Source organism: Salmo salar, chromosome 11 (assembly GCF_965601325.2).
Source record: "Salmo salar chromosome 11, fSalSal1, whole genome shotgun sequence".
Taxonomy (NCBI): domain Eukaryota; kingdom Metazoa; phylum Chordata; class Actinopteri; order Salmoniformes; family Salmonidae; genus Salmo; species Salmo salar.
In genome coordinates, this window is record NC_138301.1 from 95,066,529 (window position 1) to 95,090,514 (window position 23,986).

The following is a 23,986-nucleotide window of genomic DNA, read 5'->3' on the forward strand; positions in this document are numbered from 1 at the left end:
AAATTCTAGAGACTGTAGTGCATAAAAATCCCAGGAAGGCAGCTGTTTCTGACATGCTGGAATCACCATATGTGGCATCAACAATCATACCACGATCAAAGTTGCTTAGATTACGCATCTTGCCCGTTCTAATGTTTGGTCGAACAACATCTAAAGCTCTCTACTCTATATACTCTATATATTGAGTTGCAGGCAGCCACCTGATTCGCTGTTCGAATGTAACCTTCCATGATGAGCTAAATCAGGTCTGTAGAGCTGATGGCATGACCTATGTCATTGTGTGGGATAATGTCAGGTTCCACCATGCTCAAACTGTGCAAGCATGGTTTCAGGGCCATCCACAATTTAACACCCTGTACTTACCCCCATACTCTCCTTTCCTTAACCCGATTGAGGAATTTTTCTCCACATGGAGGTGGAAGGTATATAATAGGCACTAGAGGTTGACCGATTAATCGGAATGGCCGATTAATTAGGGCCGATTTCAAGTTTTCATAACAATCAGCAATCGGTATTTTTGGCCACCAATTTGCCGATTAATTTTTTTAATTTTATTTTTTTTACACCTTTATTTAACTAGGCAAGTTGGATTAAGAACACATTCTTATTTACAATGACGGCCTAGAAACGGGGGTTAACTGCCTTGTTCAGGGGGGATTTGTTTTTGCAACCTTCGGTTACCAGTCCAACGCTCTAACCACCTGCCTTACATTGCACTCCACAAGGATTAACAGGCTGACTACCTGTAACGCGAGGGCAGCAAGAAGCAAAGGTATGTTGCTAGCTAGCATTAGACTTATAAAAAACTATCAATCTTAACATAATCACTAATAAACTACACATGGTTGATGATATTACTAGTTTATCTAACGTGTCCTGCGTTGCATATGATCGATGCGGTGCCTGTTAATTTTCATTGAATCACAGCCTACTTCGACAAACGGGTGTTGATTTAACAAGCGCATTTGCGAAAAAAGTACTGTCGTTGCACCAATGTACCTAACCATAAACATCAGTGCCTAACAGGAATATTTAGACTTAGTCACCCGTTAGATAAAATACGGAACGGTTCCGTGTGTCACTGAAAGAAAAAAACGTTAGTTTTTTCGAGATGATAGTTTCCAGATTCGACCATATTAATGACCCAAGGCTCGTATTTCTGTGTGTTTATTATATTATAATTAAGTCTATGATTTGATAGAGCAGTCTGACTGAGCGGTGGTAGGCACCAGCAGGCTCGTAAGCATTCATTCAAACAACCCTTCGCTGTGCTTCAAGCATTGCGCTGTTTATGACTTCAACCTGGGTGGGTATAATTTGTGGAACGTTCCAACAGGAATCTATTCCAAAAACTTCGTAAATAACAAGGTTTTCAAAAAACAACGCATACAAAGTTGTATAGTGGCAGAATAAGATACCGGGTAGGGAGTCGTCTATTTCATTGCGTTTTTCACTCATCACGTTTATTCCGAAAAATGTCTGTCCTCACATGTCTGTTTGCCTATGGACAAACATTAAGAATAAGCTACGTGGTGAGTTGATGCCTATTCGGCAGCTAGTTAGCTAGGTTTGTATGCGTTGCTACTTTGTATGCGTTGTTGGTTGGCAACCTTTTACTTTACGTTTTTTGGAACAGATTCCTGTTGGAACGTTCCACAAATTATACCCACCCCTTCAAGCCTATCAACTCCCAAGATTAGGCTGGTGTAACCGATGTGAAATGGCTAGCTAGTTAGCCGGGTGCACGCTAATAGCGTTTCAAACGTCACTCGCTCTGAGACTTGGAGTAGTTTTTTCCCTTCCTCTGCATGGGTAACGCTGCTTCGAGGGTGGCTGTTGTCGATGTGTTCCTGGTTTGAGCCCAGGTAGGAGCGAGGAGAGGGACGGAAGCTATACTGTTACACTGGCAATACTAAAGTGCCTATAAGTACATCCAATAGTCAAAGGTATATGAAATACAAATCTTATAGAGAGAAATAGTCCTATAATTCCTATAATAATATAATAACTACAACCTAAAACTTCTTACCTGGGAATATTGAAGACTCATGTTAAAAGGAACCACTAGCTTTCATATGTTCCCAGGCACTTAAACATTAGCTTTCTTACATGGCACATATTGCACTTTTACTTTCTTCTCCAACACTTTGTTTTGCATTATTTAAACCAAATTGAACATGTTTCATTATTAATGTGAAGTTAAATTAATTTTATTGATGTATTATATTAAGTTAAAATAAGTGTTCATTCAGTATTGTTGTAATTGTCATTATAAAAGAAAATAGAAAATAATCGGCCGATTAATCGGTATCGGCTTTTTGGCCCTCCAATAATCGTTATCGGTATCGGCGGTGAAAAATCATAATCGGTCGACCTCTAATAGGCACCCTCACGAACAAGCCACCCTTCTCCAGGCCATAGATGACGCATGCAATGACATCACGGCAGACCAGTGTCAGGCCTGGATTCACCATGCCCGAAGATTCTTCCCAAGATGTTTGGCGAATGAAAATATCCATTGTGATGTTGATGAAAACCTGTGGCCAAATCCACAAGACAGGGTTGATGGAAGTACAGTAGAAGTACAGTAATCATTCTTTTTTTTGTTGCTTTTAACAGTAAGCCAGGTGATGAGCTAAATCAGTTGACCTTTAACACTTTTTTCTTTTTTTGTAGCGAATCATTTTAGCTTTGATTCAAAGAAATGTATATTGTCATTTTATTGTATTTCATGAATAAATTTCATATTTTGTTCAATGATTCCACTGTGTCTGTAGTATTCTCTCTACTAGTCCTTTTACAGTGATGTCTTTACGTGTAGTAGCATAATGAAACATGTATCACATATTTTGTACTACAATATTTAATGATTGTACGAACAACTACACAGTGAAACTATCGGTCTGTTGTGTGTGGGTGATCTAAATGAATTTTCCTATGGTATTTCTTGATAAATGAGTTATTTGAACTAATGATTCTGCAAGTGCAAGGTTTCTTTAAAGATATGAAGGCACAATGCAATGTTTTGAACATTGGACAGCCTGTGTTACAAGTGATGACCGTTTTGAGTTTTGTGTCTAGAGTTTTGAAAAATGACCACAAGGTTCTGAAATTAGTGCCAAAGTGATTGCTAAACTGTAAGTGCCAAATAAAGTAACAGGGTTGACGAGTTCATCTTAAATCAAATCAAATGAAATTTGCCACATGCGCCGAATACAACAGGTTTAGACTTTAACTCTGCGTTGTTAGGAAGGGCTCGTAAGCAAACATTTCACTGTAATCATTTAATTATTTAAGTTACACAAAAGGAGTAAAATACAAATAGCAGTGAATCCCGTTGCGACAGGGGGAATGGAAGCTTGTTTTGTGCAACAGGGTGTGGCAATTGAATGTAACCTTCTATCTATGGGTAACAGTGTTATGCTCAGCCCACTCAGTTTTCCACCACAAAACACTAGAAATGGACAAAAAGACTAGAACCAGCTCACCTGCTTTTACACTAGACATTACTATTAGATGTTCAATGTTTATTTTGAATTTCTTTCAAAAAAAGGAATAGGTTCACCATATTAAAACGAGAGTTCAGTTTACGTAACAGGGTTGACCTTAAAAGGAGTGACAGACGTATGTGAATCACTTATCACATGAAATAAATAATCTTCACAGATTACTTTCTCAAAGCAACAAAATAACAAGGGCTTTACAATGATGGTGAAAACGAGGAGAAATCTTGGGGTCAAGTGGGTTAAAATCTTCCTAGACGTCACAGATGGTGCAGTATTTTGGCAGTTTAGCTTTATTCATATAGAAAATCAGATGGATTTAATTCTACATGTGTTCTATATTAAAAGGCACTTCATTTAATTTAAGAGGCTTTTAAAAATCAATATTGGTGCACAATTTTTACTTAAAATATCAAAGGGACTCAAAAGGCACTCATTTCGTGGAACAACCCAGATGAAGTGGCTGTGTATGGGTCCTATCCTGCTCTGCAGTGTCTGATTGCTTTGAGCATAAAAGCATTAATTGTGCTCACTACCAAGCCATTAAACCTGGCTGTGATCTCAGCTTTAAGTGCGGCGGAATCTGAGAGTGTGTGGCGTTGAATTATTCACCTCCCCCTCTCCTCTTTCTCTCCTTCTCTCGCTCTCGTCTCTTTTTCTCAATCGCTCACCTGTTCTCTCCTCTCTCTAGCGCTCTCTTTCTCTCCTTGCTGCTTTCACTCCCTCTCCGCTCTCTCTACCTCCCTCTCTCTACCTCCAGTGCTGTCAGCCCTGGGGCTAGGCTTCACCATCATTTATTAATACCCGGCTTATACAGCACAAAGCACATCTCCGCCTAGCCTGCCTTCCTGCCTGCCTGCCACTAGAGCATCGTATGGCACACGGTACTGCGTAAGCACCCCCTAGGAAGCAGGCAGGGAACCCAGTGTCCACACACACTGACACACACACGCTTACTCTGCAGGAAAATGTCCTCTGGAAAGGACAGGCTGCATCAATCTCGCGGTTATAACATCCTCTAGTTGTGTAGTTGCTCTCGTGGTCAGTCAAGTGCCATTTTGATCTTGTCGGTCTGGGTTGTTGCTTGAAATGGAGCAAAGCATTATCTTATGATTGTTGTGATTACATGTATTGTCATTATTGTTATCATGCCCCATGTTGTGGAAGTATTTGGTACAGTGTAACAGCTGTATGTGCAGCAGTAAGCGCAGTTAGCCAGTCTGTCTGGGTTGTAGACTTTCAGCTCACGTCCCGCTGCCACACTGTTGAAATAGGAAAAGACTCAGCCAGTGTTCTGACTGCTGGATGTTTCACTTCCTCAGTATAGACGAGGAGGGAGGGGAGAAGCCAGCTAGTTACCTGGGCGGTGATATTTTGGTCTGAACATTTTTCATGGAGATTTCCCTCGATCTCCTGCTCTGGCTGTGGTCAGGAGAAAGGGTCATGGGGGAGTCATGGAAAGGACTAATGTCCTTTTGAGTATAAACCGGGAGGTTGACTGTTGAGTAAATAAAATGACCAACGTGAAGAGGTAGTTGTGGGAGCCGCTTACACACACTTATTAACGGTGTGTAGAGGCAGTGGAATTGGAGACACTCCAGAGGTGATAGAAAGTGTATGAGAGGACAATTGTCAAAGTTATAGAGTCTATAGTTTAGAGTTCCATGTGTCTCAGTTGGTAAAACATGGTACTTGCAATGCCAGGGTTTGATTCCCACGGGAACCAGTACGAAAAAGCCAAAGAATGTATGCACTCTGTGTGCTAAATGACTAAGATGTAGATTGTATTTATGATTGGTTGATAAAGTGTTTATTTTCAGTATGTAAAACTAAGGGGAACAATAAAAAATAGTCTATTTTGTCTTAACTATTTTTCATTTGGCCGCTAAGAAAATAGAAATATGAAAACTAGAGGTGACAATTCAGAAGAAGTTTAGCAAATCCACCAAACATTCTTACTGTCATTCATTCCTACATTCCCTACAGTAAGGGAAGTATCCTACAGTAGGGGAAGTATTGTGCTCATACTGCATTATACGGTTCCCTACAGTAGGCGAAGTATTGTACCCATACTGCATTATACTGTTCCCTACGGTAGGGAAAGTATCCTACAGTAGGGGAAGTATTGTGCCCATACTGCATTCTTCTGTACATGACTACATCCCAAATGCCTGTTAGCTGTTGCCCACTCTTATGGATGAGTTCACACTGGTCAGTGATGCACGGTCACCATAGGGAGGCAGCATCAGACAACAAAGCATGCTTTTCATACAGAAGGGCCAATGCTAGGCACAAACCGACTGTGTGTGAGTTTGTGTCTGTGGGTGTGTGTGTGTGTGTGTGTGTGTGTGTGTGTGTGTGTGTGTGTGTGTGTGTGTGTGTGTGTGTGTGTGTGTGTGTGTGTGTGTGTGTGTGTGTGTGTGTGTGTGTGTGTGTGTGTGTGTGTGTGTGTGTGTGTGTGTGTGTGTGTGTGTGTGTGTTGTTGGCGGGCTGACTGAACTCTTGACTACAGACTATCCCCCAAAGGCGCCCCTCACAGCTATAAATAGCTCTTCATATGGCATTCAGTGAGGGGGTGGAGGGGGACTCATCTGCTGCAGAGACTGAAAGGATTGAGATGGGAGGTGTAGTACTATAGAACAGAGGCCAGTGGGAGTTTATTGGCCTGATGCAGCAACAGGAAAATCAGGAAATGTGTGGTGTGTGTGTGTGCCTCAGTGTGTGTGAGTCTGGATAGCAGTGCTGGATCCGCCTGCTGTTATGACGCTATGTTTTTCTTGGTGAGCGTGAGGAATGTTTATGTAGGAGAGAAACTGGCCTCTCTCCCCAATCGCTCAGCGCCATCTTCAGGTCACATCAACAGTGAATAACATTACTGTAACAAGATACAGTACCTTCAGGCTCCCTGAGATATTGTCCTTAATTCTATTCCAAAACATTATATTCCAAATTTGTGGCTTTGGTATTGGACAGTGTATTGAATTGATGATCCATTACGGCTCTAACATAGGCCAGTTTCCTCGGGGTACAGAGATATTGCATAGGCACTAGGCAGCAGGGTAATCACATGGAGGTTACATGCTGGGTTTATTTACTGCTGATGTATAAATATGGCTAGCCAGGCGATGGGGTTTATAGATTTAAAAAAAAAGTACATTAATGGAGCAATCTCGTGGTTAATGGTCCAGCCCACCCTCAGATATACAGTAGATCGCAGTAATGGGTTAGCTATTACACATGTGTGATAAAGGAAAGACCACCGTGATAAACTGCATCCAGGAAGTGTTGTAAAGAGTAGAGGCCATACATAAACATTACTACAATCAATCATAGGGAAATTAGGATTTATCCCCACAATAAGGACCTATAGGTTGGAAGATGAACAATAAGCCTATATGCTTTTATGAAAAGCCAAGGTTTTTAAAAGACAAATTATACGTATTTTTTTTTTAACCTACTGTATGTAGAAATCTGTAAGGCACATTTGACTAATATGTACTTTCCATGTATTTCAGTTACCCTAGTTATCAAGTAACTACATGCTATAACAGCAACATGTTGGAAAGTATTTCCAGTAATCTCTGGCCAACATCTCTGGCCAGGAACTTTGCCATGTTACATGATTGTACTTGACAGCTCCGAACAGGTTTCTATGCTGTAGGACTATGACTGATGTTGTCTTTGTGTGTTATCTGTCCCTACAGTGAGCACCTGTCGTGCTCCTTCACCTTCTTCCTGCATGGGGAGAGTAACGTGTGCACCAGCGTAGAAGTCGCCCAGCACCAGCCTGCCTACCACATCACTGACGACCACACCCGCCTGGCCCAGATCTCCTCAGCCCCCGTACAAGGTGAGATACTCAGGGAGGACAGAGAGACATAGGAGCCCACCGACCACTGGATGTCTTTATCCGCCTCTGTTTTAGCCTGAGCATCACTGTCATAACTATGTGTAGTCAAATCTCTGAATCTGAACCTGACAATGGTCCTTTCTGATATACTGCACCTCTGTAGTCCATCTATCTGACTCTCTGTCTGTCTGTCCATCCTTCCACCCATTACCTGTGCAGTGATCCTGAGTCCGTACGGTCTGGCGGGCTCCCTGACGGGCCAAGCCTATAAGATGAGTGACCCAGCTGTAAGAAAACTGATGGAGGAGTGGAGCTACTTCTACCCCATGGTGCTTCAGCGCCACAGAGAAGGGGGTGCAGGCACGGGGGGCATGGGCGCCGAGAGGGAGGGCACTGACCGACCATATGACCCACACAGCCATGTGGCCGTTGAGGTCATCGTAGGTAAGTACAGTGACACTCCAAAAACTCTTGCCACCTTTGCATGTAACTGAATGGACACACTTTGCTGTTTATATATACACTGTATATGAACAATATGCTATAGGTGAGAATAGGCTATTGGTCAAGAGTATTTTTTATTGTGTTACTGAAATGTATTATTGTTATCAGACATAAAGAGGGAACAACAGGAAACAACAGCGATTTTAGTCTCAGCTTCGATTAGCCGTTGTCTGTATGAGGATAAATAGTACTGGAGGTGGTTAATAAGTGGTGGATCCAGAGTTCTTAAGGGACTAGTGTTGTCTCTCAGGGTGCATTGAGGTAAGGAGTAAAGACTAGAGGAGAGGAGGGGAGGGGAGGAAAGACTAGGGGATAGGATGGGAGGAAAGACTAGGGGATAGGAGGGGAGTAAAGACTAGGGGATAGGAGGGGAGTAAAGACTAGAGGAGAGGAGGGGAGTAAAGACTAGGGGATAGGAGGGGGGAAAGACTAGGGGAGAGGAGGGGAGGAAAGACTAGGGGATAGGAGGGGACTAAAGACTAGGGGAGAGGAGGGGAGGAAAGACTAGGGGAGAGGAGGGGAGGAAAGACTAGGGGATAGGAGGGGAGGAAAGACTAGGGGAGAGGAGGGGAGGAAAGACTAGGGGATAGGAGGGGACTAAAGACTAGGGGAGAGGAGGGGAGGAAAGACTAGGGGATAGGAGGGGGGAAAGACTAGGGGATAGGAGGGGAGTAAAGACGAGAGAAGAGGAGGGGAGGAAAGACTAGAGGAGAGGAGGGGAGGAAAGACTAGGGGATAGGAGGGGAGGAAAGACTAGGGGAGAGGAGGGGAGGAAAGACTAGGGGATAGGAGGGGAGTAAAGACTAGGGGAGAGGAGGGGAGGAAAGACTAGGGGATAGGAGGGGAGGAAAGACTAGGGGATAGGAGGGGAGGAAAGACTAGGGGATAGGAGGGGAGGAAAGACTAGGGGAGAGGAGGGGAGGAAAGACTAGAGGAGAGGAGGGGAGGAAAGACTAGGGGAGAGGAGGGGAGGAAAGACTAGGGGATAGGAGGGGAGGAAAGACTAGGGGAGAGGAGGGGAGGAAAGACTACAGGAGAGGAGGGGAGGAAAGACTAGGGGATAGGAGGGGAGGAAAGACTAGGGGATAGGAGGGGAGGAAAGACTAGAGGATATGAGGGGAGGGGAGGAAAGACTAGGGGATAGGAGGGGAGTAAAGACTAGAGGAGAGGAGGGGAGGAAAAACTAGGGGATAGGAGGGGAGTAAAGACTAGGGGAGAGGAGGGGAGGGGAGGAAAGACTAGGGGATAGGAGGGGAGTAAAGACTAGAGGAGAGGAGGGGAGGAAAGACTAGGGGATAGGAGGGGAGGAAAGACTAGGGGCTAGGAGGGGAGGAAAGACTAGAGGAGAGGAGGGGAGGAAAGACTAGGGGATAGGAGGGGAGGAAAGACTATGGGATAGGAGGGGAGGAAAGACTAGGGGATAGGAGGGGAGGGGAGGAAAGACTAGAGGAGAGGAGGGGAGGAAAGACTAGAGGATAGGAGGGGAGTAAAGACTAGGGGATAGGAGGGGAGTAAAGACTAGAGGAGAGGAGGGGAGGAAAGACTAGGGGATAGGGGGGAGGAAAGACTAGGGGATAGGAGGGGAGGAAAGACTAGAGGAGAGGAGGGGAGGAAAGACTAGAGGATAGGAGGGGAGGGGAGGAAAGACTAGGGGATAGGAGGGGAGTAAAGACTAGAGGATAGGAGGGGAGGAAAGACTAGGGGATAGGAGGGGAGGAAAGACTAGAGGAGAGGAGGGAAGGAAAGACTAGGGGATAGGAGGGGAGGAAAGACTAGAGGAGAGGAGGGGAGGAAAGACTAGAGGAGAGGAGGGGAGGAAAGACTAGGGGATAGGAGGGGAGGAAAGACTAGGGGATAGGAGGGGAGGAAAGACTAGGGGAGAGGAGGGGAGGAAAGACTAGGGGAGAGGAGGGGAGGAAAGACTAGGGGATAGGAGGGGAGGAAAGACAAGAGGAGAGGAGGGGAGGAAAGACTAGGGGATAGGAGGGGAGGAAAGACTAGGGGAGAGGAGGGGAGGAAAGACTAGGGGATAGGAGGGGAGGAAAGACTAGGGGATAGGAGGGGAGGAAAGACTAGGGGATAGGAGGGGAGGAAAGACTAGAGGAGAGGAGGGGAGGAAAGACTAGGGGAGAGGAGGGGAGGAAAGACTAGGGGAGAGGAGGGGAGGAAAGACTAGAGGAGAGGAGGGGAGGAAAGACTAGGGGATAGGAGGGGAGGAAAGACTAGGGGATAGGAGGGGAGGAAAGACTAGGGGAGAGGAGGGGAGGAAAGACTAGGGGATAGGAGGGGAGGAAAGACTAGAGGATAGGAGGGGAGGGGAGGAAAGACTAGGGGATAGGAGGGGAGTAAAGACTAGAGGAGAGGAGGGGAGGAAAAACTAGGGGATAGGAGGGGAGTAAAGACTAGGGGAGAGGAGGGGAGGGGAGGAAAGACTAGGGGATAGGAGGGGAGTAAAGACTAGAGGAGAGGAGGGGAGGAAAGACTAGGGGATAGGAGGGGAGGAAAGACTAGGGGCTAGGAGGGGAGGAAAGACTAGAGGAGAGGAGGGGAGGAAAGACTAGGGGATAGGAGGGGAGGAAAGACTAGGGGATAGGAGGGGAGGGGAGGAAAGACTAGAGGAGAGGAGGGGAGGAAAGACTAGAGGATAGGTGGGGAGTAAAGACTAGGGGATAGGAGGGGAGTAAAGACTAGAGGAGAGGAGGGGAGGAAAGACTAGGGGATAGGGGGGAGGAAAGACTAGGGGATAGGAGGGGAGGAAAGACTAGAGGAGAGGAGGGGAGGAAAGATTAGAGGATAGGAGGGGAGGGGAGGAAAGACTAGGGGATAGGAGGGGAGTAAAGACTAGAGGATAGGAGGGGAGGAAAGACTAGGGGATAGGAGGGGAGGAAAGACTAGAGGAGAGGAGGGGAGGAAAGACTAGGGGATAGGAGGGGAGGAAAGACTAGAGGAGAGGAGGGGAGGAAAGACTAGAGGAGAGGAGGGGAGGAAAGACTAGGGGATAGGAGGGGAGGAAAGACTAGGGGATAGGAGGGGAGGAAAGACTAGGGGAGAGGAGGGGAGGAAAGACTAGGGGATAGGAGGGGAGAAAAGACTAGGGGATAGGAGGGGAGGAAAGACAAGAGGAGAGGAGGGGAGGAAAGACTAGGGGATAGGAGGGGAGGAAAGACTAGGGGAGAGGAGGGGAGGAAAGACTAGGGGATAGGAGGGGAGGAAAGACTAGGGGATAGGAGGGGAGGAAAGACTAGGGGATAGGAGGGGAGGAAAGACTAGAGGAGAGGAGGGGAGGAAAGACTAGGGGAGAGGAGGGGAGGAAAGACTAGGGGAGAGGAGGGGAGGAAAGACTAGAGGAGAGGAGGGGAGGAAAGACTAGGGGATAGGAGGGGAGGAAAGACTAGGGGATAGGAGGGGAGGAAAGACTAGGGGAGAGGAGGGGAGGAAAGACTAGAGGAGAGGAGGGGAGGAAAGACTAGGGGAGAGGACGGGAGGAAAGACTAGGGGATAGGAGGGGAGGAAAGACTAGGGGAGAGGAGGGGAGGAAAGACTAGAGGAGAGGAGGGGAGGAAAGACTAGGGGATAGGAGGGGAGGAAAGACTAGGGGAGAGGAGGGGAGGAAAGACTAGGGGATAGGAGTGGAGTAAAGACTAGGGGATAGGAGGGGAGGAAAGACTAGGGGATAGGAGGGGAGGAAAGACTAGGGGATAGGAGGGGAGGAAAGACTAGGGGATAGGAGGGGAGGAAAGACTAGTGGATAGGAGGGGAGGGGAGGAAAGACTAGAGGAGAGGAGGGGAGGAAAGACTAGGGGATAGGAGGGGAGTAAAGACTAGGGGAGAGGAGGGGAGGGGGAGGAAAGACTAGGGGATAGGAGGGGAGTAAAGACTAGAGGATAGGAGGGGAGGGGAGGAAAGACTAGGGGATAGGAGGGGAGTAAAGACTAGAGGAGAGGAGGGGAGGAAAAAACTAGGGGATAGGAGGGGAGTAAAGACTAGGGGAGAGGAGGGGAGGGGAGGAAAAACTAGAAGGAGGGGAGGAAAGACTAGGGGATAGGAGGGGAGGAAAGACTAGAGGAGAGGAGGGGAGGAAAGACTAGGGGAGAGGAGGGGAGGAAAGACTAGGGGAGAGGAGGGGAGGAAAGACTAGAGGAGAGGAGGGGAGGAAAGACTAGGGGATAGGAGGGGAGGAAAGACTAGGGGAGAGGAGGGGAGGAAAGACTAGGGGAGAGGAGGGGAGGAAAGACTAGAGGAGAGGAGGGGAGGAAAGACTAGGGGAGAGGACGGGAGGAAAGACTAGGGGATAGGAGGGCAGGAAAGACTAGGGGAGAGGAGGGGAGGAAAGACTAGGGGAGAGGAGGGGAGGAAAGACTAGGGGAGAGGAGGGGAGGAAAGACTAGGGGATAGGAGGGGAGGAAAGACTAGGGGAGAGGAGGGGAGGAAAGACTAGGGGATAGGAGGGGAGGAAAGACTAGGGGATAGGAGGGGAGGAAAGACTAGGGGATAGGAGGGGAGGAAAGACTAGGGGATAGGAGGGGAGGAAAGACTAGGGGATAGGAGGGGAGGAAAGACTAGTGGATAGGAGGGGAGGGGAGGAAAGACTAGAGGAGAGGAGGGGAGGAAAGACTAGGGGATAGGAGGGGAGTAAAGACTAGGGGAGAGGAGGGGAGGGGAGGAAAGACTAGGGGATAGGAGGGGAGTAAAGACTAGAGGATAGGAGGGGAGGAAAGACTAGGGGATAGGAGGGGAGGAAAGACTAGAGGAGAGGAGGGGAGGAAAGACTAGGGGATAGGAGGGGAGGAAAGACTAGAGGAGAGGAGGGGAGGAAAGACTAGAGGAGAGGAGGGGAGGAAAAACTAGGGGATAGGAGGGGAGGAAAGACTAGGGGATAGGAGGGGAGGAAAGACTAGGGGAGAGGAGGGGAGGAAAGACTAGGGGATAAGAGGGGAGGAAAGACTAGGGGATAGGATGGGAGGAAAGACTAGAGGAGAGGAGGGGAGGAAAGACTAGGGGATAGGAGGGGAGGAAAGACTAGAGGATAGGAGGGGAGGGGAGGAAAGACTAGGGGATAGGAGGGGAGTAAAGACTAGAGGAGAGGAGGGGAGGAAAAACTAGGGGATAGGAGGGGAGTAAAGACTAGGGGAGAGGAGGGGAGGGGAGGAAAGACTAGGGGATAGGAGGGGAGTAAAGACTAGAGGAGAGGAGGGGAGGAAAGACTAGGGAAGAGGGGAGGAAAGACTAGGGGATAGGAGGGGAGGAAAGACTAGAGGAGAGGAGGGGAGGAAAGACTAGGGGATAGGAGGGGAGGAAAGACTAGAGGAGAGGAGGGGAGGAAAGACTAGAGGAGAGGAGGGGAGGAAAGACTAGGGGATAGGAGGGGAGGAAAGACTAGGGGATAGGAGGGGACGAAAGACTAGGGGAGAGGAGGGGAGGAAAGACTAGGGGATAGGAGGGGAGGAAAGACTAGAGGAGAGGAGGGGAGGAAAGACTAGGGGATAGGAGGGGAGGAAAGACTAGGGGATAGGAGGGGAGGAAAGACTAGGGGATAGGAGGGGAGGGGAGGAAAGACTAGAGGAGAGGAGGGGAGGAAAGACTAGAGGATAGGAGGGGAGTAAAGACTAGGGGATAGGAGGGGAGTAAAGACTAGAGGAGAGGAGGGGAGGAAAGACTAGGGGATAGGGGGGAGGAAAGACTAGGGGATAGGAGGGGAGGAAAGACTAGGGAGAGGAGGGGAGGAAAGATAGGGGAGGAGGGGAGGAAAGACTAGGGGATAGGAGGGGAGGAAAGACTAGAGGATAGGAGGGGAGGAAAGACTAGGGGATAGGAGGGGAGGAAAGACTAGAGGAGAGGAGGGGAGGAAAGACTAGGGGATAGGAGGGGAGGAAAGACTAGAGGAGAGGAGGGGAGGAAAGACTAGAGGAGAGGAGGGGAGGAAAGACTAGGGGATAGGAGGGGAGGAAAGACTAGGGGATAGGAGGGGAGGAAAGACTAGGGGAGAGGAGGGGAGGAAAGACTAGGGGATAGGAGGGGAGGAAAGACTAGGGGATAGGAGGGGAGGAAAGACAAGAGGAGAGGAGGGGAGGAAAGACTAGGGGATAGGAGGGGAGGAAAGACTAGGGGAGAGGAGGGGAGGAAAGACTAGGGGATAGGAGGGGAGGAAAGACTAGGGGATAGGAGGGGAGGAAAGACTAGAGGAGAGGAGGGGAGGAAAGACTAGGGGAGAGGAGAAGGAGGGGAGGAAAGACTAGGGGAGAGGAGGGGAGGAAAGACTAGGGAGAGGAGGGGAGGAAAGACTAGGGGATAGGAGGGGAGGAAAGACTAGGGGATAGGAGGGGAGGAAAGACTAGGGGAGAGGAGGGGAGGAAAGACTAGGGGATAGGAGGGGAGGAAAGACTAGAGGATAGGAGGGGAGGGGAGGAAAGACTAGGGGATAGGAGGGGAGTAAAGACTAGAGGAGAGGAGGGGAGGAAAAACTAGGGGATAGGAGGGGAGTAAAGACTAGGGGAGAGGAGGGGAGGGGAGGAAAGACTAGGGGATAGGAGGGGAGTAAAGACTAGAGGAGAGGAGGGGAGGAAAGACTAGGGGATAGGAGGGGAGGAAAGACTAGGGGCTAGGAGGGGAGGAAAGACTAGAGGAGAGGAGGGGAGGAAAGACTAGGGGATAGGAGGGGAGGAAAGACTAGGGGATAGGAGGGGAGGGGAGGAAAGACTAGAGGAGAGGAGGGGAGGAAAGACTAGAGGATAGGTGGGGAGTAAAGACTAGGGGATAGGAGGGGAGTAAAGACTAGAGGAGAGGAGGGGAGGAAAGACTAGGGGATAGGGGGGAGGAAAGACTAGGGGATAGGAGGGGAGGAAAGACTAGAGGAGAGGAGGGGAGGAAAGATTAGAGGATAGGAGGGGAGGGGAGGAAAGACTAGGGGATAGGAGGGGAGTAAAGACTAGAGGATAGGAGGGGAGGAAAGACTAGGGGATAGGAGGGGAGGAAAGACTAGAGGAGAGGAGGGGAGGAAAGACTAGGGGATAGGAGGGGAGGAAAGACTAGAGGAGAGGAGGGGAGGAAAGACTAGAGGAGAGGAGGGGAGGAAAGACTAGGGGATAGGAGGGGAGGAAAGACTAGGGGATAGGAGGGGAGGAAAGACTAGGGGAGAGGAGGGGAGGAAAGACTAGGGGATAGGAGGGGAGAAAAGACTAGGGGATAGGAGGGGAGGAAAGACAAGAGGAGAGGAGGGGAGGAAAGACTAGGGGATAGGAGGGGAGGAAAGACTAGGGGAGAGGAGGGGAGGAAAGACTAGGGGATAGGAGGGGAGGAAAGACTAGGGGATAGGAGGGGAGGAAAGACTAGGGGATAGGAGGGGAGGAAAGACTAGAGGAGAGGAGGGGAGGAAAGACTAGGGGAGAGGAGGGGAGGAAAGACTAGGGGAGAGGAGGGGAGGAAAGACTAGGGGAGAGGAGGGGAGGAAAGACTAGAGGAGAGGAGGGGAGGAAAGACTAGGGGATAGGAGGGGAGGAAAGACTAGGGGATAGGAGGGGAGGAAAGACTAGGGGAGAGGAGGGGAGGAAAGACTAGAGGAGAGGAGGGGAGGAAAGACTAGGGGAGAGGACGGGAGGAAAGACTAGGGGATAGGAGGGGAGGAAAGACTAGGGGAGAGGAGGGGAGGAAAGACTAGAGGAGAGGAGGGGAGGAAAGACTAGGGGATAGGAGGGGAGGAAAGACTAGGGGAGAGGAGGGGAGGAAAGACTAGGGGATAGGAGTGGAGTAAAGACTAGGGGATAGGAGGGGAGGAAAGACTAGGGGATAGGAGGGGAGGAAAGACTAGGGGATAGGAGGGGAGGAAAGACTAGGGGATAGGAGGGGAGGAAAGACTAGTGGATAGGAGGGGAGGGGAGGAAAGACTAGAGGAGAGGAGGGGAGGAAAGACTAGGGGATAGGAGGGGAGTAAAGACTAGGGGAGAGGAGGGGAGGGGAGGAAAGACTAGGGGATAGGAGGGGAGTAAAGACTAGAGGATAGGAGGGGAGGAAAGACTAGGGGATAGGAGGGGAGGAAAGACTAGAGGAGAGGAGGGGAGGAAAGACTAGGGGATAGGAGGGGAGGAAAGACTAGAGGAGAGGAGGGGAGGAAAGACTAGAGGAGAGGAGGGGAGGAAAAACTAGGGGATAGGAGGGGAGGAAAGACTAGGGGATAGGAGGGGAGGAAAGACTAGGGGAGAGGAGGGGAGGAAAGACTAGGGGATAAGAGGGGAGGAAAGACTAGGGGATAGGATGGGAGGAAAGACTAGAGGAGAGGAGGGGAGGAAAGACTAGGGGATAGGAGGGGAGGAAAGACTAGAGGATAGGAGGGGAGGGGAGGAAAGACTAGGGGATAGGAGGGGAGTAAAGACTAGAGGAGAGGAGGGGAGGAAAAACTAGGGGATAGGAGGGGAGTAAAGACTAGGGGAGAGGAGGGGAGGGGAGGAAAGACTAGGGGATAGGAGGGGAGTAAAGACTAGAGGAGAGGAGGGGAGGAAAGACTAGGGGATAGGAGGGGAGGAAAGACTAGGGGCTAGGAGGGGAGGAAAGACTAGAGGAGAGGAGGGGAGGAAAGACTAGGGGATAGGAGGGGAGGAAAGACTAGGGGATAGGAGGGGAGGAAAGACTAGGGGATAGGAGGGGAGGGGAGGAAAGACTAGAGGAGAGGAGGGGAGGAAAGACTAGAGGATAGGAGGGGAGTAAAGACTAGGGGATAGGAGGGGAGTAAAGACTAGAGGAGAGGAGGGGAGGAAAGACTAGGGGATAGGGGGGAGGAAAGACTAGGGGATAGGAGGGGAGGAAAGACTAGAGGAGAGGAGGGGAGGAAAGATTAGAGGATAGGAGGGGAGGGGAGGAAAGACTAGGGGATAGGAGGGGAGTAAAGACTAGAGGATAGGAGGGGAGGAAAGACTAGGGGATAGGAGGGGAGGAAAGACTAGAGGAGAGGAGGGGAGGAAAGACTAGGGGATAGGAGGGGAGGAAAGACTAGAGGAGAGGAGGGGAGGAAAGACTAGAGGAGAGGAGGGGAGGAAAGACTAGGGGATAGGAGGGGAGGAAAGACTAGGGGATAGGAGGGGAGGAAAGACTAGGGGAGAGGAGGGGAGGAAAGACTAGGGGATAGGAGGGGAGGAAAGACTAGGGGATAGGAGGGGAGGAAAGACTAGGGGAGAGGAGGGGAGGAAAGACTAGGGGATAGGAGGGGAGGAAAGACTAGGGGATAGGAGGGGAGGAAAGACTAGGGGATAGGAGGGGAGGAAAGACTAGGGGATAGGAGGGGAGGGGAGGAAAGACTAGGGGATAGGAGGGGAGGAAAGACTAGGGGATAGGAGGGGAGGAAAGACTAGGGGAGGAGGGGAGGAAAGACTAGGGGAGGAGGGGAGGAAAGACTAGAGGGGAGAGGAGGGGAGGAAAGACTAGAGGAGAGGAGGGGAGGAAAGACTAGGGGATAGGAGGGGAGGAAAGACTAGGGGATAGGAGGGGAGGAAAGACTAGAGGAGAGGAGGGGAGGAAAGACTAGGGGAGAGGAGGGGAGGAAAGACTAGGGGAGAGGAGGGGAGGAAAGACTAGGGGATAGGAGGGGAGGAAAGACTAGAGGAGAGGAGGGGAGGAAAGACTAGAGGAGAGGAGGGGAGGAAAGACTAGGGGAGTAGGAGGGGAGGAAAGACTAGGGGATAGGAGGGGAGGAAAGACTAGGGGATAGGAGGGGAGGGAAGACTAGGGGATAGGAGGGGAGGAAAGACTAGGGGATAGGAGGGGAGGAAAGACTAGAAGATAGGAGGGGGATAGGAGGGGAGGAAAGACTAGGGGAGAGGAGGGGAGGAAAGACTAGGGGATAGGAGGGGAGGAAAGACTAGGGGATAGGAGGGGAGGAAAGACTAGGGGATAGGAGGGGAGGAAAGACTAGGGGATAGGAGGGGAGGAAAGACTAGAGGAGAGGAGGGGAGGAAAGACTAGGGGAAGGAGGGGAGGAAAGACTAGGGGAGAGGAGGGGAGGAAAGACTAGAGGAGAGGAGGGGAGGAAAGACTAGGGGATAGGAGGGGAGGAAAGACTAGGGGAGAGGAGGGGAGGAAAGACTAGGGGACTGGGAGGAAAGACTAGGGGAGAGGAGGGGAGGAAAGACTAGGGGATAGGAGGGGAGGAAAGACTAGGGGATAGGAGGGGAGGAAAGACTAGGGGATAGGAGGGGAGGAAAGACTAGGGGATAGGAGGGGAGGAAAGACTAGAAGATAGGAGGGGAGGGGAGGAAAGACTAGAGGAGAGGAGGGGAGGAAAGACTAGGGGATAGGAGGGGAGTAAAGACTAGGGGAGAGGAGGGGAGGGGAGGAAAGACTAGGGGATAGGAGGGGAGTAAAGACTAGAGGATAGGAGGGGAGGAAAGACTAGGGGATAGGAGGGGAGGAAAGACTAGAGGAGAGGAGGGGAGGAAAGACTAGGGGATAGGAGGGGAGGAAAGACTAGAGGAGAGGAGGGGAGGAAAGACTAGAGGAGAGGAGGGGAGGAAAGACTAGGGGATAGGAGGGGAGGAAAGACTAGGGGATAGGAGGGGAGGAAAGACTAGGGGAGAGGAGGGGAGGAAAGACTAGGGGATAGGAGGGGAGGAAAGACTAGGGGATAGGATGGGAGGAAAGACTAGAGGAGAGGAGGGGAGGAAAGACTAGGGGATAGGAGGGGAGGAAAGACTAGGGGAGAGGAGGGGAGGAAAGACTAGGGGATAGGAGGGGAGGAAAGACTAGGGGATCGGAGGGGAGGAACGACTAGGGGATAGGAGGGGAGGAAAGACTAGAGGAGAGGAGGGGAGGAAAGACTAGGGGAGAGGAGGGGAGGAAAGACTAGGGGAGAGGAGGGGAGGAAAGACTAGAGGAGACGAGGGGAGGAAAGACTAGGGGATAGGAGGGGAGGAAAGACTAGGGGATAGGAGGGGAGGAAAGACTAGGGGAGAGGAGGGGAGGAAAGACTAGAGGAGAGGAGAGGAGGAAAGACTAGGGGAGAGGAGGGGAGGAAAGACTAGGGGATAGGAGGGGAGGAAAGACTAGGGGAGAGGAGGGGAGGGGAGGAAAGACTAGAGGAGAGGAGGGGAGGAAAGACTAGGCGATAGGAGGGGAGTAAAGACTAGGGGAGAGGATGGGAGGGGAGGAAAGACTAGGGGATAGGAGGGGAGTAAAGACTAGAGGATAGGAGGGGAGGAAAGACTAGGGGATAGGAGGGGAGGAAAGACTAGAGGAGAGGAGGGGAGGAAAGACTAGGGGATAGGAGGGGAGGAAAGACTAGAGGAGAGGAGGGGAGGAAAGACTAGAGGAGAGGAGGGGAGGAAAGACTAGGGGATAGGAGGGGAGGAAAGACTAGGGGATAGAAGGGGAGGAAAGACTAGGGGAAAGGAGGGGAGGAAAGACTAGGGGAGGAAAGACTAGGGGATAGGATGGGAGGAAAGACTAGAGGAGAGGAGGGGAGGAAAGACTAGGGGATAGGAGGGGAGGAAAGACTAGGGGAGAGGAAGCGGAGGAAAGACTAGGGGATAGGAGGGGAGGAAAGACTAGGGGATCGGAGGGGAGGAAAGACTAGGGGATAGGAGGGGAGGAAAGACTAGAGGAGAGGAGGGGAGGAAAGACTAGGGGAGAGGAGGGGAGGAAAGACTAGGGGAGAGGAGGGGAGGAAAGACTAGAGGAGAGGAGGGGAGGAAAGACTAGGGGATAGGAGGGGAGGAAAGACTAGGGGATAGGAGGGGAGGAAAGACTAGGGGAGATGAGGGGAGGAAAGACTAGAGGAGAGGAGGGGAGGAAAGACTAGGGGAGAGGAGGGGAGGAAAGACTAGGGGATAGGAGGGGAGGAAAGACTAGGGGAGAGGAGGGGAGGAAAGACTAGAGGAGAGGAGGGGAGGAAAGACTAGGGGAGAGGAGGGGAGGAAAGACTAGGGGAGAGGAGGGGAGGAAAGACTAGGGGATAGGAGGGGAGTAAAGACTAGGGGATAGGAGGGGAGGAAAGACTAGGGGATAGGAGGGGAGGAAAGACTAGGGGATAGGAGGGGAGGAAAGACTAGGGGATAGGAGGGGAGGAAAGACTAGAGGATAGGAGGGGAGGGGAGGAAAGACTAGAGGAGAGGAGGGGAGGAAAGACTAGGGGATAGGAGGGGAGTAAAGACTAGGGGAGAGGAGGGGAGGGGAGGAAAGACTAGGGGATAGGAGGGGAGGAAAGACTAGAGGATAGGAGGGGAGGAAAGACTAGAGGAGAGGAGGGGAGGAAAGACTAGGGGATAGGAGGGGAGGAAAGACTAGAGGATAGAGGGGAGGGGAGGAAAGACTAGGGGATAGGAGGGGAGGAAAGACTAGGGGATAGGAGGGGAGGAAAGACTAGGGGATAGGAGGGGAGGAAAGACTAGGGGAGAGGAGGGGGAGGAAAGACTAGGGGATAGGAGGGGAGGAAAGACTAGGGGATAGGAGGGGAGGAAAGACTAGGGGAGAGGAGGGGAGGAAAGACTAGGGGATAGGAGGGGAGGAAAGACTAGGGGATAGGAGGGGAGGAAAGACTAGGGATAGGAGGGGAGGAAAGACTAGAGGAGATGAGGGGAGGAAAGACTAGGGGAGAGGAGGGGAGGAAAGACTAGGGAGAGGAGGGGAGGAAAGACTAGAGGAGAGCAGGGGAGGAAAGACTAGGGGAGAGGAGGGGAGGAAAGACTAGGGGAGAGGAGGGGAGGAAAGACTAGGCGATAGGAGGGGGGAAAGGGGAGAGGAGAGAAAATGAAAGGAGACGAGAAGACAGGGGAGTAAAGGAGAGGAGACTTCAAGGAAGCTCCAGGGAGTGACAGACACACAGCACGGTCTAATCAACCCATTGACTGGCTGCCTGACCCCTCATCATTGATTAGGACTGCTTGAAATCAGACCTCCCAAAGCCCCAGCACCAGCCAGCAACTGTAGGCCATGCAAGGATAAGCTAATACACTGCAGCCCTGGGTGTATAGGCTACAGGAAAAGTATGTGACGTGTATAAGAGTGTATAGGTGTGAGTGTTTGGAGGGATTTTGTCTTCTTGTAGGTGGTGTGAGGATGATCTACCCAGCAGCCTTTGTGCTGGTTGCCCAAGGCGACCTGCCTGTGGAGGAGCCCCCACCTGCACCGGGAGCCCAGGGGGGCAGCAGAGACCCATCCCACTGCAGCATCCCCCTCACACCCCCCACCTCACCTGAACAGCCCTGCTCAGGTACTGAAACACACACACACACACACACACACACACACACACACACACACACACACACACACACACACACCACACACACACACACCATGTCACCACCAAAAACTCCAGAAATTCACCCTAAATAATTGCATTCCCAAAACGAATAACATAATCTCTGAATCAGCGCTATTTACTCAACAAAACAACTCAATACTGCAATTCATGACTCAACTCTAAATGCAATACAATCCATGTAATTCTCCTCATTACTCAATCCATACGCTTCATATGAAATAACGCACATAGAAGTTACTATATTGATTGCTGTGTGTATTATGGAGTCCTCATCTAGGACAAAGTCTTTGAGAATTGGGCTGAACTTTCAGATATTTTGCTGAAGATGTAAGACCGCAGACAAATGAGATTGGTTTGTAACTCACTGAAACGGAATCCTCAGCATCCTAATCCACATTCAATTAAGTCTGCTTAATGAAAGTCTTACAAATTAGGAGATAAAACAGCTGATACAAACAAACAAACACCGCTATAGCTGCAGAGTAAATCTTGAGTGTCTTATTGCAATTTTCAATAGCTGAAGAGTCCTAGTAAAGTGTCTCCTGCTATGCACTATTAAAACATCCACCCACAGCCTTGCCAAAGGGAGCAAACTCCACTGAATAATGTAATCTGTTGTTTATTTCAGCGGACAGTGGCTTTGTGACAACGGTGTCCAGCGTCCTCCCTGCCCAGGAGAGTGCCATGGGGGTCACCAACAGCCCAAAGCATTCTGGGAAGAAACTGACCAATCAGGTGGTGCATCAGGCGTGGAAGGAGTGTTATCTCAACCAACTGCAACACAAGTGAGTGTCCAGATTGGCTGCTGGCTAACCGGGGCCCTGATCCAGACTCAGCACTATTTATCTCCTGGCATCTGCTGTGGGATTGTTATTGTTGATGTGCGGTGACACGACCTTCGCCCTCACACCTCTCTGTGTGCCCATAGATGCAGTGGGCCCAGTAGCGTGACGCCAAAGAAGGAGGCGCCAAATGGGGTGCCCACCTGGGACTTCACCGACCCAGAGGAGAGGGCACCATGCAGCTGCTCCAGGTTGGCACGGGGGTTGGCATCTGGGGGTAGTGCCCCAGCCGTTTAGCACGGCAGCATGGCACCTGCCAGCTAGACATCTGGGCTTCATTTTTAGGAATTTCACTGCTTTTAACCGAAATTCTGGTGCTACTTATGTGAAGCATATTGAAATAGATTGTGAAGAAATAATGTGAACATGGTGAAAATATATTTATTTGTCTTCTGAATGTTGGTATTTTTTATATGATATGATTCAGATATGTTATCACAAGTTGAACGTGTACAATATACGTAAAGTTTTAAAAACAGCATCCTCACCTGCCACTCCAGTTCTGTCTGCCATCTGATCCTGTTTCTCTTCCTGAAGGTTAAAGCAGCAGAAACAGCAGCAGCAGACCAACACCTCCTCTGCCAACCCTCCGTCTGGTGCCAACACCACCCCCTCCTCTGGCCCGGCCCTCCCTCCTCCCTCCCTGCCCAAGCACAAGGCCACGGACAAGCCTGAGAAAGCCGACAAACAGCCGAAGAGAGCCGCCGCCATGACCCCCTTCCACCACCGCCTCTCTGTGGGCCAGGAGGCCTGCCTGGAACAAGACTCATCTGGAGGGTCCCAGCTCGGCCTAGTCAGCCTGGACCCTCCCCTGGATCCCATGCCCAGCTGCAAGTACCCCAAGCCCCTCTCCGCCGGCAGGAAAGCTCCAGAGTCCCTGCTCCACTCCCCTGTCTCCCCATTACCCCCCACACTCAGCCCCCATCCACGGGGGGGACAGGACCCTGAGGTACCGGACAACTCTGTGGGCATGGCCCCCTGTCCGGATGGGGCATCAGGGATGGGGGTGATGGAGCCCAGTGAGACGGCTCTGTATGCAGCCCCTCTGGGGCCCAGGGAGAGGGAGGCTGGGGCAGGCTGGTGGAGGGGCTTCAGGACTCCCAGGGCTGATAAGGCTGAGTTCAGGCCTCCAGAGCTCCCCAGTGACAGAGTGGAAGTAAAGACAGAGACGCAGGCCACTGAGGGAGTTGCACTGAAGAGGTGAGAGAGAGTGAGATCAGTGCATTAATTATTAATTCAAAGACACACACACGCACAGACTTGATCACTCTAAGTTTTCTTTCTTATTTCCCTCCAGACTATTCATGCAGACACAGAAGCGCTTCAAGATCTCGGAGGCGTGCGTTAGGGAACACATCCAGACCCTGGGTCTCCTGCATCAGCCTGGGGACCCCGGGGATGACCCCTACGACTTCAAGGAGGGAGACATCGAGTACAGCTTCCCCACCTCCAAGAGACTGAAGGGCCAGGGCCGAGACCACAGCAAAAGAGGCCCCAAAGTAAGGCTCTTGTTACCAGTGAAAGTTACATTTGTTGATTGACACCCAAGCTAGAAAGGGCGAAGAAACTAAATACAGTATGTCTGTCTTCCAGGGAGAGGAGATCAGCAACGGTGCACTGCCTGATGGGAAAGACGCAATGTCCATCTTTAGCTCTGCTCCCAAAGCTGGTGAGGAATTGAATGTTGACACCATATACAAATTCTATTCTAAATGAAAAATGTTCCCCAACACAGTGTGTGTTCTGAGCGTTGTCTTTGATGGTCTTGTTTGTGCGTTTCTAGATGATGACTCACCGCAGGACGATGATGCGGCGGCCAAAGCCCAAAACCCTTCTCTAACCAGGGAGACTGATCTGGTGGTCCTCATCTCAGACCTGGAGAACATCTTCGACGAGGATGAGGAGGAACTTAGGGTGAGAAACATTCTAAGAATTCCTGCATGTCTAAAATCGGTTCCATTTTCATTCCCGCTTTACACAAAAATGTAATACACTCAACATCACAATAATACATAATATATGTTATTTAGCAAACGCTTTTATC

At 50.5% G+C, this 23,986-nt stretch overlaps 1 protein-coding gene across 5 annotated transcripts in view; it reads left to right on the forward strand.

The window, feature by feature from the left end:
* LOC106563289 (mediator of RNA polymerase II transcription subunit 13-like) overlaps positions 1-23,986 on the forward strand; it is a 124,651-nt gene that overhangs the window by 85,050 nt on the left and 15,615 nt on the right. For all 5 annotated transcript variants that reach the window (XM_014128759.3, XM_082958168.1, XM_082958165.1 and 2 more), the window contains exons 5-13: positions 7,208-7,353; positions 7,573-7,797; positions 20,882-21,046; positions 21,729-21,885; positions 22,029-22,133; positions 22,480-23,142; positions 23,240-23,441; positions 23,536-23,611; positions 23,726-23,856. In XM_014128759.3, coding sequence (XP_013984234.3) covers positions 7,208-7,353; positions 7,573-7,797; positions 20,882-21,046; positions 21,729-21,885; positions 22,029-22,133; positions 22,480-23,142; positions 23,240-23,441; positions 23,536-23,611; positions 23,726-23,856 — 1,870 coding nt within the window. The remainder of the gene's footprint in view (positions 1-7,207; positions 7,354-7,572; positions 7,798-20,881; positions 21,047-21,728; positions 21,886-22,028; positions 22,134-22,479; positions 23,143-23,239; positions 23,442-23,535; positions 23,612-23,725; positions 23,857-23,986) is intronic.